The 18,129-nt window shown below is 47.0% G+C and overlaps 1 protein-coding gene across 4 annotated transcripts in view; it reads left to right on the forward strand.

Annotated features, from left to right (window-relative positions):
- Nucleotides 1-18,129, forward strand: part of ASPP (Ankyrin-repeat, SH3-domain, and Proline-rich-region containing Protein) — a 533,257-nt gene that overhangs the window by 97,594 nt on the left and 417,534 nt on the right. For all 4 annotated transcript variants that reach the window (XM_070082687.1, XM_070082690.1, XM_070082688.1 and 1 more), the window contains exon 4: nucleotides 11,516-11,574. In XM_070082687.1, the coding sequence (XP_069938788.1) occupies nucleotides 11,516-11,574 (59 nt within the window). The remainder of the gene's footprint in view (nucleotides 1-11,515; nucleotides 11,575-18,129) is intronic.

An 18,129-nucleotide genomic window follows, 5' to 3' on the forward strand; every position in this document is an offset into this window, starting at 1 on the left:
TGTAACAACGGTCTACACTGGCGAAATGTTGCCCCTTGTAACAACGGTCTACACTGGCGAAATGTTGCCCCTTGTAACAACGGTCTACACTGGCGAAATGTTGCCCCTTGTAACAACGGTCTACACTGGCGAAATGTTGCCCCTTGTAACAACGGTCTACACTGGCGAAATGTTGCCCCTTGTAACAACGGTCTACACTGGCGAAATGTTGCCCCTTGTAACAACGGTCTACACTGGCGAAATGTTGCCCCTTGTAACAACGGTCTACACTGGCGAAATGTTGCCCCTTGTAACAACGGTCTACACTGGCGAAATGTTGCCCCTTGTAACAACGGTCTACACTGGCGAAATGTTGCCCCTTGTAACAACGGTCTACACTGGCGAAATGTTGCCCCTTGTAACAACGGTCTACACTGGCGAAATGTTGCCCCTTGTAACAACGGTCTACACTGGCGAAATGTTGCCCCTTGTAACAACGGTCTACACTGGCGAAATGTTGCCCCTTGTAACAACGGTCTACACTGGCGAAATGTTGCCCCTTGTAACAACGGTCTACACTGGCGAAATGTTGCCCCTTGTAACAACGGTCTACACTGGCGAAATGTTGCCCCTTGTAACAACGGTCTACACTGGCGAAATGTTGCCCCTTGTAACAACGGTCTACACTGGCGAAATGTTGCCCCTTGTAACAACGGTCTACACTGGCGAAATGTTGCCCCTTGTAACAACGGTCTACACTGGCGAAATGTTGCCCCTTGTAACAACGGTCTACACTGGCGAAATGTTGCCCCTTGTAACAACGGTCTACACTGGCGAAATGTTGCCCCTTGTAACAACGGTCTACACTGGCGAAATGTTGCCCCTTGTAACAACGGTCTACACTGGCGAAATGTTGCCCCTTGTAACAACCTGCTGCTCTTATTGACACGATAATAATCAAATTATTATTATTATTATTATTATTATTATTATTATTATTATTATTTTTATTATTATTATTTTTATTATTATTATTATTATTATTATTATTATTATTATTATTATTATTATTGTTATTATTATTATTATTATTATTATTATTATTATTATTATTATTATTTTTATTATTATTATTATTATTATTATTATTATTATTATTATTATTATTATTATTATTATTACTGTTATTATTATAATTATTAATTATTATTATCCTGTATTTGTCTTTATCTCTCCCTCCCCTTCTGAGGGTTTATGTGGTGGTGGTTTATGTGGTGGTGGTTTATGTGGTGGTGGTTTATGTGGTGGTGGTTTATGTGGTGGTGGTTTATGTGGTGGTGTGTTTATGTGGTGGTGGTTTATGTGGTGGTGGTTTATGTGGTGGTGTGTTTATGTGGTGGTGGTGTGTTTATGTGGTGGTGGTTTATGTGGTGGTGGTTTATGTGGTGGTGTGTTTATGTGGTGGTGGTTTATGTGGTGGTGTGTTTATGTGGTGGTGGTTTATGTGGTGGTGTGTTTATGTGGTGGTGGTTTATGTGGTGGTGGTTTATGTGGTGGTGGTTTATGTGGTGGTGGTTTATGTGGTGTGTTTATGTGGTGGCGGTTTATGTAGTGGTGTGTTTATGTGGTGGTGGTTTATGTGGTGGTGGTTTATGTGGTGGTGGTTTATGTGGTGGTGTGTTTATGTGGTGGTGGTTTATGTGGTGGTGTGTTCATGTTCTGGTGTGTTTATGTGGTGGTGTGTTTATGTGGTGGTGGTTTATGTGGTGGTGGTTTATGTGGTGGTGTGTTTATGTGGTGGCGGTTTATGTGGTGGTGTGTTTATGTGGTGGTGTGTTCATGTTCTGGTGTGTTTATGTGGTGGTGGTTTATGTGGTGGTGTGTTTATGTGGTGGTGGTTTATGTGGTGGTGGTTTATGTGGTGGTGTGTTTATGTGGTGGTGGTTTATGTGGTGGTGGTTTATGTGGTGGTGGTTTATGTGGTGGTGGTTTATGTGGTGGTGTGTTTATGTGGTGGTGGTTTATGTGGTGGTGTGTTTATGTGGTGGTGGTTTATGTGGTGGTGGTTTATGTGGTGGTGGTTTATGTGGTGGTGTGTTTATGTGGTGGTGGTTTATGTGGTGGTGGTTTATGTGGTGGTGTGTTCATGTTCTGGTGTGTTTATGTGGTGGTTTATGTGGTGGTGTGTTTATGTGGTGGTGGTTTATGTGGTGGTGTGTTTATGTGGTGGTGGTTTATGTGGTGGTGTGTTTATGTGGTGGTGGTTTATGTGGTGGTGTGTTTATGTGGTGGTGTGTTCATGTTCTGGTGTGTTTATATGGTGGTGGTTTATGTGGTGGTGTGTTTATGTGGTGGTGGTTTGTGTGGTGGTGTGTTTATGTGGTGGTGGTTTATATGGTGGTGGTTTATGTGGTGGTGTGTTCATGTTCTGGTGTGTTTATGTGGTGGTGGTTTATGTGGTGGTGTGTTTATGTGGTGGTGGTTTATGTGGTGGTGGTTTATGTGGTGGTGTGTTCATGTTCTGGTGTGTTTATGTGGTGGTGGTTTATGTGGTGGTGTGTTTATGTGGTGGTGGTTTATGTGGTGGTGGTTTATGTGGTGGTGTGTTTATGTGGTGGTGGTTTATGTGGTGGTGTGTTCATGTTCTGGTGTGTTTATGTGGTGGTGGTTTATGTGGTGGTGTGTTTATGTGGTGGTGGTTTATGTGGTGGTGGTTTATGTGGTGGTGTGTTCATGTTCTGGTGTGTTTATGTGGTGGTGGTTTATGTGGTGGTGTGTTTATGTGGTGGTGGTTTATGTGGTGGTGGTTTATGTGGTGGTGTGTTTATGTGGTGGTGGTTTATGTGGTGGTGGTTTATGTGGTGGTGTGTTCATGTTCTGGTGTGTTTATGTGGTGGTGGTTTATGTGGTGGTGTGTTTATGTGGTGGTGTGTTCATGTTCTGGTGTGTTTATGTGGTGGTGGTTTATGTGGTGGTGTGTTTATGTGGTTGTGGTTTATGTGGTGGTGGTTTATGTGGTGGTGGTTTATGTGGTGGTGTGTTTATGTTGTGGTGGTTTATGTGGTGGTAGTTTATGTGGTGGTTTATGTGGTGTGTTTATGGGGTGGTGGTTTATGTGGTGGTGTATTTATGTGGTGGTGGTTTATGTGGTGGTGTGTTTATGTGGTGGTGGTTTATATGGTGGTGTGTTTATGTGGTGGTGGTTTATGTGGTGGTGTGTTTATGTGGTGGTGGTTTATGTGGTGGTGTATTTATGTGGTGGTGGTTTATGTGGTGGTGTGTTTATGTGGTGGTGGTTTGTGTGGTGGTGGTTTATGTGGTGGTGGTTTATGTGGTGGTGTGTTTATGTTGTGGTGGTTTATGTGGTGGTGGTTTATGTGGTGGTGTGTTTATGTTGTGGTGGTTTATGTGGTGGTTTATGTGGTGGTGTGTTTATGTTGTGGTGGTTTATGTGGTGGTGGTTTATGTGGTGGTGTGTTTATGTTGTGGTGGTTTATGTGGTGGTGGTTTATGTGGTGGTGTGTTTATGTTGTGGTGGTTTATGTGGTGGTGTGTTTATGTTGTGGTGGTTTATGTGGTGGTGTGTTTACGTGGTGGTTTATGTGGTGTTGGTTTACGTGGTGGTGGTTTATTTAGTGGTGGCTTATGTGGTGGTGTTTATGTGGTGGTGGTTTATGTGGTGGTGGTTTATGTGGTGGTGTTTATGTGGTGGTGTGTTTACGTGGTGGTGGATTATTTGGTGGTGTGTTTACGTGGTGGTTTATGTGGTGTTGGTTTACGTGGTGGTGTGTTTATGTGGTGGTTTATGTGGTGGTTTATGTGGTGGTGGTTTATGAAGGTGTTAAGGGCAGTAGGGGTATGGAAAGGTTTTTCTGGCCCGGTGGTGGATGTATCAGTAATCTTCCCACTTCTCTTCCTGTTTTACCCTGATTGTTTGTTACCTGTGCTTAACCTGCTGTGTGTGTGTACTCACCTATGTGTGGTTGCAGGGGGTCGGGTCACAGCTCCTGTGTGTGTGAGACACAGGGACAGAGAATGGATTGAGAGTTGGTTCAGCCCGTGTCATTGTTTGTCAAGTTCTTGTTTCCTCTCTCTCTCTCTCTCTCTCTCTCTCTCTCTCTCTCTCTCTCTCTCTCTCTCTCTCTCTCTCTCTCTCTCTCTCTCTCTCTCTCTCTCTCTCTCTCCCTCCCTCCCTCCCTCTCTCCCTCCCTCTCTCTCCCTCCCTCTCTCTCTCCCTCCCTCTCTCTCAATCCCTCCCTCCCTCCATCCCTCCCTCCTATCTATCTCAACTTACTCTCTGGTCAGTCAACATGACATTTTCCGTTATTCCACTCCTGGTACCCCCTCTCTTCCTTCCTCTCTCCCTCCCTTCCTCCATCTCTCCCTCACCCACTTTCTCCACCATTCCATTAACCCATCCTCCTTCCCTTTTCTTTACTCAGTGCTTAACAATGTTAGGTTAAGGTTCCTAACTTTATTTACAAGCTAACAGCTGTTACCTACACCAGCTTATTAGACGTATTTTATTGTTACGAGACATACAAGGAACAGGATGAAGTTGGAACCATCTGTGAGGAAGTGATTTTATTTGATCAGCTGACTTGTACTCACTGGAGCGCAGGCGAGAGAGATATATCATAATCTACACCTGGAAGATTCTGGAGGGACTGGTCGCTAATCTGCACACAGAGATCACTCCCTATGAAAGTAAAAGACTGGGCAGGCGATGCAACATACCCCCAGTGAAAAGTAGGGGCACCACTGGTACACTATGAGAAAACACCATAAGTGTCTGGGGCCCAAGACTGTTCAACAGCCTCCCACCAGCCATAAGGGGCATTACCAGTAGACCTCTGGTTGTCTTCAAGAGGGAGCTGGACAGATATCTAAAGTCAGTGCCGGATCAGCCGGGCTGTGGTTCCTATGTTGGACTAAGTGCAGTCAGCAGTAACAGCCTGGTTGATTAAGCACTGATCCACCGGGAGGCCTGGCCGTGGGGGCGTTGATCCCTGGAATGCCCTCAAGGTAGACTTTATTTCGTTGATGTCATTATGCTGCCTACCTGAAAGGCATTCCGGGGGTCAACGCCCCCGCGGCCTGGTCCACGACCAGGCCTCCCGGTGGATCAGTGCTTAATCAACCAGGCTGTTACTGCTGACTGCACTTAGTCCAACGTAGGAACCACAGCCCGGCTGATCCAGCACTGACTTTAGGTATCTGTCCAGCTCCCTCTTGAAGACAACCAGAGGTCTACTGGTAATGCCCCTTATGGCTGGTGGGAGGCTGCTGAACAGTCTTGGGCCCCGGACATGTTCTAGACTCGAATCATCCTGGGAATAATTGATCTCAAATGTAACGATGTTCTGGAGAAGGTTATAGAGTGAAGTTGCTACTGGCTGCCCGTCTTGTGGTGTAAAGGCTCGTCAATATACCCACACAATACAGTTCATTAATTTATTCCCTCTGTACCTCTACAAAAGCTTTACTTTCTTGTATTTTAAAGTCGGTTACGCATTTAGCAAACGTTTACACCGTGTATATTTACGTTAGTTTATATTTATGTAAATTACGTAACGTAATTATATTTAATAAACTAATGTATATTTATATATAACGTAAGAGATGTTAAAGAAATAGAGGCGGTTTATATTTGTGTGGGTTTACGGAGTTTTTCTATTGCCGGAGCCCGTCCATGGGCCAGGCTCATCTAGATGACGGTATCCCTGGAACACTACAGTGTGGGACGATGGTATACCCTGGAACACTGTTTACAGTGTAGGATGATAGTATACCCTTGATCTGTTTATACTCCTTGGAAAGCAGGCGAGAGAGATACATCACTATATGCACCTAGAAAATCCTAGAAGTTCTGGTCTTCAATCTATACACAGAAGAAAACAAGAGTGTCGGATGAAGGTGCAGAATATACTCAATGGAAAGCAAGTGTATAACACACTAAATGTGAGAGGCCCAAGACTTATCATCAGCCTTCATACAAAGGGGAAGATTTCCTCCAGATCTCTCGCTGTCTTTAAGATAAGTTCTTCAAGTCAGGTCCTGACTAGCTGGCCTGTGGTTCATACGTTGAACTGCGTGCTGCCAGCAGTGACAGACAGGTTGATCACACTGATAAACCAGGAGGCCCTGTCTGGGACCGGGCCGCGGGGGCGTTGATCTCCCGGAATCATTCTTAAGGTATTACTGAGGTGGCCTCCTCACCTCTCAGCATCCGTCACTGTTACTCGTGCCTCACCTCTCAGCATCCGTCACTGTTACTCGTGCCTCACATCTCAGCATCCGTCACTGTTTCTCATCTTACTGTTACCCGTGCCTCACCTCTCAGCATCCGTCACTGTTTCTCATCTTACTGTTACTCGTGCCTCACCTCTCAGCATCCGTCACTGTTTCTCATCTTACTGTTACCCGTGCCTCACCTCTCAGCATCCGTCACTGTTTCTCATCTTACTGTTACTCGTGCCTCACCTCTCAGCATCTGTCACTGTTTCTCATCTTACTGTTACTCGTGCCTCACCTCTCAGCATCCGTCACTGTTTCTCATCTTACTGTTACTCGTGCCTCACCTCTCAGCATCCGTCACTGCTTCTCATCCTACTGTTACTCGTGCCTCACCTCTCAGCATCCGTCACTGCTTCTCATCCTACTATTAGTCGTGCCTCACCTCTCAGCATCCGTCACTGCTTCTCATCCTACTATTAGTCGTGCCTCACCTCTCGGCATCCGTCACTGCTTCTCATCCTACTGTTACTCGTGCCTCACCTCTCAGCATCCGTCACTGCTTCTCATCCTACTGTTACTCGTGCCTCACCTCTCAGCATCCGTCACTGCTTCTCATCCTAATGTTACTCGTGCCTTACCTCTCAGCATCCGTCAATACCACTCACTCATCCCACTACCATCCTTCCCTCGCCTCTCTGATCATTTAAAAAAACTTAAATGAAAGGAGTGTGTTGGGAGACGGTGGTCAGAATGAAGTCTGGTGCTCCCCCTTTTATGTCAGCTACTGCATACCTCCCTTGCTGATTGTTTCTACACCCTGCTGGCTTCTCCCTTTGTCACCCCCATCCTCCCTTTCTCCCTCTTTCACCCCTCAGTCTGATATTATCGTTTACAGTGTGGTACTGTCTGCCTCAGTGTGACATCATGGTTAGCGGCGTACCTCCAGAAGACAGTTTGCGTGGACACGTTGTCACACACACACCAACATATGCATGGTGGAATTTAATGTACAGAAGCATCGTGGGGAGGAAATGGAGAGTCTGTAAGAGGCTGTGTGAGAGTTATAACCTGTGAGATGGTATACTGGAGGTGTAGGAGAGCCAGTGTTGGAGAGTGTCAGTGTTGTAGAGTGAGAACTATTGTTGTAGAGTGAGCCAGTGTTATAGTGACAACCAGTGTTGTAGAGTGACAACCAGTGTTGTAGAGTGAGAACCAGTGTTGACACGAGAGTGTCATAACAGTAGTTGTGGGTGTCATTATTGACACAAGGTTGTCATAGGTCAGTGGGTTGACTTGGATGAAGAACTGAGGGAGGCAGACTCCATACACAGCTGTAAGAATAGGCTCGACAGAACACACACAGCGAATTTGGCGTCACCATGCAACCTTTCTGTTGATAAAACTTTCTACCTGTTGCTACTGTTGCAGTATTGCATAGCTCCTGATGACGCACGGAGACGTGTGAAAGATCTTGAGTTGAAGATTTCCATACCCCCTTGGCTTGTCTTGAACTAATTGGTATAAAGTGGCGGGTTTGGCAGGGCTGGCTGGCTGATTGGCTAGCTAGTTAATTGGGTAGTTGGCTGACTGGCTAGTTGGCTAGCTGGATGGTTCGCTGACTGGCTGGCTGGTTCGCTGGCTGGCTGGGCTGGCTGGCTGGCTGGCTGGCTGGCTGGCTGGCTGGCTGGCTGGCTGGGTTTACTGTCCTCACTGCTGCCGTCTGTTGCGGCTGTATCATTTCCTGAATGGACTCCTGGCAATATTACTAACTGTTTCCCGGAAGAGGAAGTGTATGTGTCTGTGTCTGACTGTCTGTGTCTGTGTTTGTTCGTGTATTTGCGGGGGTCGAGACCTGGCCCCGCCTTCTAGACCACTTGGCATCGGTGATTTCTGGCCTCCTGGGCCTTGTTATATCTACTCTTGAAGCTGTGTATTAAGTTTGCCTCCACCACTGCCTCGTCCAGGTCATTCCACTCTTCAACCACTCATCTGTGTTTAGCTTCCACCTGTGTTCCACCTGTGGTCCTCTGAATTCCGCCTGTGATCCTCTTAATTCCACCTGTGATTCTCTTAATTACACCTGTGATCCTCTTAATTACACCTGTGATCCTCTTAATTCCACCTATGATCCTCTTAATTCCACCTGTGATCCTCTTAATTCCACCTGTGGTCCTCTGAATTCCGCCTGTGATCCTCTTAATTCCACCTGTGATCCTCTTAATTCCACCTGTGATCCTCTTAATTCCACCTGTGATCCTCTTAATTCCATCTGTGGTCCTCTGAATTCCGCCTGTGATCCTCTTAATTCCACCTGTGGTCCTCTTAATTCCACCTGTGATCCTCTTAATTCCACCTGTGATCCTCTTAATTCCACCTGTGATCCTCTTAATTCCACCTGTGGTCCTCTTAATTCCACCTGTGATCCTCTTAATTCCACCTGTGATCCTCTTAATTCCACCTGTGGTCCTCTGAATTCCGCCTGTGATCCTCTTAATTCCACCTGTGGTCCTCTTAATTCCACCTGTGATCCTCTTAATTCCACCTGTGATCCTCTTAATTCCACCTGTGATCCTCTTAATTCCACCTGTGATCCTCTTAATTCCACCTGTGATCCTCTTAATTCCACCTGTGATCCTCTTAATTCCACCTGTGATCCTCTTAATTCCCATCTTTTAAGTTGCCACTCTTCAGATTCACTCTCTCTTAGCCTCGTGGGCCTTGTCGTACATGCTCTTAAAACTGTGCAAGGAGGCTGTCTCCGCCACTTTCTCACCAAGATCATTCCACTTCTCCACCACTCTTGAGATTGAAGAAATACTTCCTGACATCCCCGTGGCTCATCTGTGACTTGTAACTTCCCAAGTTCCAGCTTCTACCCTCTCAGACAGCCTCTCCCTGTCTATCTCATCAATTCCCAGGGCAGTGTTCCTCCAGGGCAGTGTTTTCCCAGGGCAGTGTTCTCCCAGGGCAGTGTTCCTCCAGGGCAGTGTTCCCCCAGGGTAGTGTTCCTCAGGGCAGTGTTCTCCCAGGGCAGTGTTCCCCCAGGGCAGTGTTCCCCAGGGCAGTGTTACCCCAGGGCAGTGTTCCCCAGGGCAGTGTTCCTCCAGGGCAGTGTTCCCCCTAGGGTAGATTTGTGTGTTATCATGTCTCCCCTGATTTCTTGGTCCTCTAGTGTCGTTAGGTGCAATTCCTTCAGCGTCTTCTCGTAGTTCATGCCCCTTAACTCAGGAACAAGCCTGGGTGGATACTTTTCAACATGGGTTTTCGGGTGTGGGTTTCATGCTGGTGCTGTGTACTCCAAGACGGACCTGACCTATGTTGTATAAAGTGCCGTTCTTAGTGTTCCAAGACGAACATTGGCTGCAGAGATTATTCGGTTTGTGTGTACTCACCTATATATTGTTGCAGGGGTCGATTCACAGCTCCTGGCTGCGCCTCTTCGCTGGTTCGTATTAGATCACTCTTCCTGCTCCATGAGCTTTATCATACCTCTTCTTAAAGCTATGTGTGAATCCTGCCTCCACAACATCATATCCCAGACTATTCGACTTCCCAACAACTCTGTGACTGAGGAAATACTGCCTAACATGTGTGTGTGTGTGTGTGTGTGTGTGTGTGTGTGTGTGTAGAGTGGTGGTGAGCGTGTCTACTCTGGGCATGACGTGTGTACATCATGACCGTCATTGTTGTGGTGTAGTCGCCGCTATAATTAAGCCAGGTAGCGAGCTTAATTAATGTGTGGAGAGGGCGACACAGGTGACACGCTTTTCTTACTCAGCCAACACACAAGTTAGAGCACAAACTTGACGTTTCGCTCAGTGGGTTGTTCCAGCTATACATTCCCTTGCTCGGGCCGAACCGGATTACCTGCCAGTGTATTGTGTCTCATTTAACAAGTTTGTGTCAGTGTCACAGTCAGTGTATTATGTCTCATAAAGCTTGTGTCAGTGCCACAGTGTATTGTGTGTCATTAAGTTTGTGTCAGTGCCACAGTGTATTGTGTGTCATTAAGTTTGTGTCAGTGCCACAGTGTATTGTGTGTCATTAAGTTTGTGTCAGTGCCACAGTGTATTGTGTGTCATTAAGTTTGTGTCAGTGCCACAGTGTATTGTGTGTCATTAAGTTTGTGTCAGTGCCACAGTGTATTGTGTGTCATTAAGTTTGTGTCAGTGCCACAGTGTATTGTGTGTCATTAAGTTTGTGTCAGTGCCACAGTGTATTGTGTGTCATTAAGTTTGTGTCAGTGCCACAGTGTATTGTGTGTCATTAAGTTTGTGTCAGTGCCACAGTGTATTGTGTGTCATTAAGTTTGTGTCAGTGCCACAGTGTATTGTGTGTCATTAAGTTTGTGTCAGTGCCACAGTGTATTGTGTGTCATTAAGTTTGTGTCAGTGCCACAGTGTATTGTGTGTCATTAAGTTTGTGTCAGTGCCACAGTGTATTGTGTGTCATTAAGTTTGTGTCAGTGCCACAGTGTATTGTGTGTCATTAAGTTTGTGTCAGTGCCACAGTGTATTGTGTGTCATTAAGTTTGTGTCAGTGCCACAGTGTATTGTGTGTCATTAAGTTTGTGTCAGTGCCACAGTGTATTGTGTGTCATTAAGTTTGTGTCAGTGCCACAGTGTATTGTGTGTCATTAAGTTTGTGTCAGTGCCACAGTGTATTGTGTGTCATTAAGTTTGTGTCAGTGCCACAGTGTATTGTGTGTCATTAAGTTTGTGTCAGTGCCACAGTGTATTTTGTGTCATTAAGTTTGTGTCAGTGCCACAGTGTATTGTGTGTCATTAAGTTTGTGTCAGTGCCACAGTGTATTGTGTGTCATTAAGTTTGTGTCAGTGCCACAGTGTATTGTGTGTCATTAAGTTTGTGTCAGTGCCACAATCAGTGTATTATGTGTCATTAAGTTTGTGTCAGTGCCACAGTATATTGTGTGTCATTAATTTAGTGTCAGTGCCATAGTGTATTGTGTGTCATTAAGTTTGTGTCAGTGCCACAGTATATTGTGTGTCATTAAGTTTGTGTCAGTGCCACAGTCAGTGTATTATGTGTCATTAAGTTTGTGTCAGTGCCACAGTATATTGTGTGTCATTAAGTTTGTGTCAGTGCCACAGTGTATTGTGTGTCATTAAGTTTGTGTCAGTGCCACAGTATATTGTGTGTCATTAAGTTTGTGTCAGTGCCACAGTATATTGTGTGTCATTAAGTTTGTGTCAGTGCCACAGTATATTGTGTGTCATTAAGTTTGTGTCAGTGCCACAGTGTATTGTGTCTGATTCTGGCCATTTCTGTGTGTTGACAGGCGGGTCTGCCCTGGCTGGTAATGTTGGGATGAGGGATTCTCGCCTCCCGCTGACTCTGGTAAGTACTATTATCTTAATGCAATTTATTTCTCACAATTTTGAGGAGGGGATGCAATCTTTCGTCTTTCCTGGGAATGCGCTTACTGAAAAACCTGAATGCAATCCTCCAGTACTATCTAACATGTGGGACAACACTGTGTATTCAACCAGTGAAAAGTAGGAGCATCACTGGTACGCTAAGAGACAACACAGTAAGTGTTCGGGGCCCAAGACTGTTCAACAGCCTCCCACCAGCCATAAGGGGAATTACCAGTTTACCCTTGGTTGTCTTCAAGAGGGAGCTGGACAGATATTATGGACCGGGCCGCGGGGGGCGTTAACCCCCGGAACACCTTCCAGGTAGCCCAGAATACATTTGTGTGTTTATATAGAAGAATAAGGAATCAGAATACCGTGACTGGAACAAAACACAAATAACACGCACATAGGAGAGAGGAGCTGATGACAACGTTTCGTTCCGACTTGGACCATTAACTAGTCACACTAACATACGAAGGTGAGGGAGCCAGTAAACACAGGAGAGGGGGACAGGGACGTGTGTTAGTGTGACTTGTCAATGTTCCAAGTCAGACTGAAACTCGTCACAAGATTCTCTCTCTCTCCTCTGTGCGGGTTATTTGTGTATTTATATAGATTAAGCTTTATGCTTCACTCTGTAGTGATCATTTATCCTGTGTCTAGAATAGGTCGTCGGGAGAGATGGTGGTCCTCCACGTAATAGTAACTCCAGTTCTGCTGGAAGGAAACTAGAGAAACTGAGTGAAAATTAGACACATCTGGGTATCCTTATTGTAGACGTTTCGCCATCCAGTGGCTTTATCAGTACAAATTGAAGGACATAATTGGAAGACAGTAGAACTATATATAAAGGATTAGGTAATCAGTCCCTTAGCCAAGGCTGAGGGACTGATTACCTCATCTGTTGTTGGCGACATCTACTGAAGTCTCCCATGATATAACTCATCCCGTGTCATGGTATATAATGGGAAAATTTCCTACGTAGACTGGAGGGATCGTACGGACAAAATCCTGTTATGAACCTTTGTAATTCATACCGAAGAGTTGCTCCAGTAAGATACGTGAATGAACCTAGTAGCTACCGGTTGATAGACAGGTCCAGGAGCTGTGAATCGACCCCTGGAACCACGTCTTCGCTGGTCGCTACTAGGTCCACTCTCTCCCTGCTCCATGAGGTTCATCATACCTCTTCTTTAAGCTATGTATGGATCGTGACTCCGCTACGTCACTCTTCAGGTTGTTCCACTTCCTGATAACGTGTGCTTGTACACCATACAGTATCTTCACTGTAAACCCGGAAAACTGTGCATAGAACAGTCCACCTTCCTAGAGGCCACACTGCACGGTACACTGCAGGGTGCACTGCAGGGTACACTGCAAGGTACACTGTAGACCACGCTGTAGGCCACACTGCAGGCCACACTGTAGGGTACACTGTAGGCCACACTGCAAAGTACACTGTAGGCCACATTGTAGGCCACACTGCAGGGTACACTGTAGGGTACACTGTAGGGTACACTGGTCCCTCCATCGTCAACAGGTGTGTGTTCCTCCCGTTATCATTTTTGCTCTGTTTACATCCCCATTTCCCAGGAACTCTTATTGGTCTCGCTCACCCATACCTCCTTCCCTCCCTGCCCTCCAGGTTCCCTCCCTGCCCTCCAGGTTCCCTCCCTGCCACCTGGTAGAGGGAGTGGAATATCAGCAACAAAGTGCGTGACCTTGACGAAGACTCATGTTTTAATTACGACTTACCTTGCCCTTCCTTACCTGTGCTGACCTCTCTCTCTCTCTCTCTCTCTCTCTCTCTCTCTCTCTCTCTCTCTCTCTCTCTCTCTCTCTCTCTCTCTCTCTCTCTCTCTCTCTCTCTCTCTCTCTCTCTCTCTCTCTCTCTCTCTCTTTCTCTCTACTTACATTTATCTCTATCTCTTCTCTTCTCTGTTTTCCTCTCCATCTGTCTCTCTGTCACTGTCCCCTATCTCTCTCTCTCTCTCTCTCTCTCTCTCTCTCTCTCTCTCTCTCACTCACTTTTCTCTCCAGATCCCCTTTTCCTGCCTCTTTCACGTTGCTTTCTCAATGTTGCCAGCAGTTCAGGTGCTAAACTAAGGTTCTGCGAGCAGTGAAGGTTCAAATTTGCAGTCTTCTGCATCTCAGCCTAGAACATAAGAGTGGAGGAACACTGCAGAAGGCCTACTGGCCCATACAAGCGACTTGAATAGTGTCATCGCTAGCTTGACACCTTGTTTTGTGGGTTCTAATTCTACCCTGTTTCGGATTTTGATTGTTTTATTACTCTTTAATTCCTTTGTTTTTTAAGGAGCATCATAACATCGAGTAGTATTGTCAGTGGTTCACTGACGACGCTATGACCCAGTTGGAAGGTTCTCTGTGTCCTCAGTATCAGTGGTGGCAGGGGAGGTAGCAGTGAGGGAAGGTGAGGTATCAGTGGTGGCAGGGGAAGTAGCAGTGATGGCAGGTGAGGTATCAGTGGTGGCAGGGGAGGTAGCAATGCGGGAAGGTGAGGTATCAGTGGTGGCAGGGGAAGTAGCAGTGATGGCAGGTGAGGTATCAGTGGTGGCAGGGCAAGTAGCAGTGATGGCAGGTGAGGTATCAGTGGTGGCAGGGGAAGTAGCAGTGATGGCAGGTGAGGTATCAGTGGTGGCAGGGCAAGTAGCAGTGATGGCAGGTGAGGTATCAGTGGTGGCAGGGCAAGTAGCAGTGATGGCAGGTGAGGTATCAGTGGTGGCAGGGCAAGTAGCAGTGATGGCAGGTGAGGTATCAGTGGTGGCAGGGGAAGTAGCAGTGATGGCAGGTGAGGTATCAGTGGTGGCAGGGCAAGTAGCAGTGATGGCAGGTGAGGTATCAGTGGTGGCAGGGCAAGTAGCAGTGATGGCAGGTGAGGTATCAGTGGTGGCAGGGCAAGTAGCAGTGATGGCAGGTGAGGTATCAGTGGTGGCAGGGCAAGTAGCAGTGATGGCAGGTGAGGTATCAGTGGTGGCAGGGGAAGTAGCAGTGATGGCAGGTGAGATATCAGTGGTGGCAGGGCAAGTAGCAGTGATGGCAGGTGAGGTATCAGTGGTGGCAGGGCAAGTAGCAGTGATGGCAGGTGAGGTATCAGTGGTGGCAGGGCAAGTAGCAGTGATGGCAGGTGAGGTATCAGTGGTGGCAGGGCAAGTAGCAACATTGTCATTGAGATATAAGTGGTGGTAGCAACTGTAATAGTCTAGTATATTGGTGACTCTGGAGGATGTGAGGTGAGGAGGAGAGAAGAGGGAGGGGGAGGTAACAGTGGAGGGGAGATGGAGGTGTCTTCATCAGTGACTGAGGACAATGAAATAACATTCATTAAACCCTATTTGACATCATTAGACATTCGAACACTACATTCCCTCTCTCCCCCCCTCCCTCCCTCCCGTCTTGCATCTAGTTTTCCCCTCTCCTCCTCTCCCCTCAGTGGAGGAGAGGTCAATATCTGGTTACCAAGGTGATGACCGTGTCCACCTCCAGGACAACACTGGTATATCCGCCCTCTATCCTCTCTGGGTGTGGTGGGTGTGGTTTCAGAGGTGGTGGGGTGTAGGTGATGTGTGTAGGTATGGAGTGTTACAGGAAACTTGTCTTCCGGGAATCTTACTCCAGGGTTGGTCTCAGGTGTAGTGAGGTGTAGGTGGGAGGGTGTAGGTAGTGGGAGGGAAGCAGTGCATGGGAGAGGGCTGGTAAGGACTGGTAACTGCACATGTGGTTGTCTCACTCTACACCTGGAATAAGACACATGTGCAACACCTGCCTATATTAGTGAAGCGTTACACCTGCACAGCAGGCTACATCAGTCGAGTATACCTGGTGAAGGTTTCGGGGGGTCGACGCCCCCGGGGCAGTATAGGCGATTGTAACACTAGAGAGAGTACAAGTAATGCTGGGGTGTTGTGATCAGCATTAATGTGTAGTGCTCTCTCTCTCTCTCTCTCTCTCTCTCTCTCTCTCTCTCTCTCTCTCTCTCTCTCTCTCTCTCTCTCTCTCTCTCTCTCTCTCTCTCTCTCTCTCTCTCGAATTCTTACTCATTGTTTCTTCTCTATCGTTATTTGTGGCTTCTGTATCGTTATTTATGATTATCGTTACTTGAGGCTCCCGTATCGTTACTTGAGGCTCCCGTATCGTTACTTGAGGCTCCCGTATCGTTACTTAAGGCTCCCGTATCGTTACTTGAGGCTCCCGTATCGTTACTTGAGGCTCCCGTATCGTTACTTGAGGCTCCCGTATCGTTACTTGAGGCTCCCGTATCGTTACTTGAGGCTCCCGTATCGTTACTTGAGGCTCCCGTATCGTTACTTGAGGCTCCCGTATCGTTACTTGAGGCTCCTTATCGTTATTTGTGTATTAGTCAAAGGTATATCAAAGGTAGCGGGTTGTGTACAGTATGTTGTGTATTGTTTATTAGTGCTTTTATTTCTGTTCCTACAGACTTTCCATTTCCTGCAGACGTTTTATGAGCCTGGCTTCTGGCCGGGCTCCGGGAGATGAGCCTGGCCTCTGGCCGGGCTCCGGGAGTAGACTCTCGAAAGCCATCAGTGGTATATGAGCTGCATGCTGGTTCTACGTACTCTAAAGTTAGAATATAACAAAAGGGGAACACTGCAGCAGGCCTACTGGCCCATACTAGGTAGGTCCTTCTCAGAGAGTAAGATAAATGTTTACCAGACTCCTGGTCCATCCCTTTATCTGTTCCAGTGGTTTCTGGCCTCTTAGGGATACATTATATGTTTTCTTCAGGTGTGTAGTGTGTGCCTGCACCACTATTTGTTTGGTGTGGTCTACATACCAGTCAAGAGACGGGAATAGCCCTTACTGTGGTTCCTGTCTCTGGTGTGGTCTACATACCAGTCAAGAGACAGGAATAGCCCTTAGTGTGGTTCCTGTCTCTGGTGTGGTCTACATACCAGTCAAGAGACAGGAATAGCCCTTACTGTGGTTTCTGTCTCTGGTGTGGTCTACATACCAGTCAAGAGACAGGAATAGCCCTTACTGTCTCCTTACCTGTCATTGACGTCCCCTGACTCCCGTGTGTGAGAGTTGCGTCACCTGACAGGTGTGGTGACACATGTAATGTGTACCTGGCTGCCAGCCACCTATTATGTCTGACTCGTTGTTGTTGTTGTTGTTGTTGTTGTTGTCTTTGTTCGTCACGGAAGATCACCTGACAGTTTTTTTGTTTAGTGATGTCAACCCACTCTCCCTCTCTCCCTCCCTCCCTCTCTCCCTCTCTCCCTCTCTCCCTCTCTCCCTCTCTCCCTCCCTCCCTCCCTCCCTCTCTCCCTCTCTCCCTCCCTAACTACCTCCCTCCCTCTCTCCCTCTCTCTCCCTCTTCCTTCCTCCCCTCTCCCCCTACAACCCCACTCCCCTGCCTCAGAGGTCACTTGGACCACATCAGAGGTCACATTGACCACATCAGAGGTCACATGGACCACATCAGAGGTCACATGGACCACATCAGAGGTCACATGGACCACATCAGAGGTCACATGGACCACACCAGAGGTCACATGGACCACATCAGAGGTCATATGGACCACACCAGAGGTCACATGGACCACATCAGAGGTCACATGGACCACATCAGAGGTCACTTGGACCACACCAGAGGTCATATGAACCACATCAGAGGTCACTTGGACCACATCAGAGGTCACATGGACCACATCAGAGGTCACATGGACCACATCAGAGGTCACATGGACCACATCAGAGGCCACATGGACAACACCAGAGGTCATATGGACCACGTCAGAGGTCACATGGACCACATCAGAGGTCACATGGACCACATCAGAGGTCACTTGGACCACACCAGAGGTCATATGAACCACATCAGAGGTCACTTGGACCACATCAGAGGTCTCATGGACCACATACATCAGAGGTCACATGGACCACATCAGAGGTCACATGGACCACACCAGAGGTCATATGGACCACATCAGAGGTCATATGGACCACATCAGAGGTCACATGGACCACACCAAAGGTCACATGGACCACATCAGAGGTCACATGGGCCACATTAGAGGTCACATGGACCACATCAGAGGTCACATGGACCACACACCTCAATATTTTACACATCTCTCCCCCTCCCCCACTCCTCCCTCCCCCCAGTTCCTCCATTCACATCCTCCCCCTCCACATCTTCCTCCTCGTTCCACTTACACAACCTGACGTTGCAACATTGCAAGCGTAAGCTGCGTTATCTCATCTCAGTGATCACTCTGCACCTTGATTATCATGCACCTTGATTATCACATACCTTATCATGCACCTTGATTATCACGCACCTTGATTATCATGCACCTTGATTATCATGCAACTTGATTATCATGCACCTTGATTATCACATACCTTATCATGCACCTTGATTATCACGCACCTTGATTATCATGCACCTTGATTATCATGCAACTTGATTATCATGCACCTTGATTATCACACACCTTGATTATCATGCAACTTGATTATCACACACCTTGATTATCATGCACCT

Source organism: Cherax quadricarinatus, chromosome 7, assembly GCF_038502225.1.
Source record: "Cherax quadricarinatus isolate ZL_2023a chromosome 7, ASM3850222v1, whole genome shotgun sequence".
Taxonomy (NCBI): Eukaryota; Metazoa; Arthropoda; class Malacostraca; order Decapoda; family Parastacidae; genus Cherax; species Cherax quadricarinatus.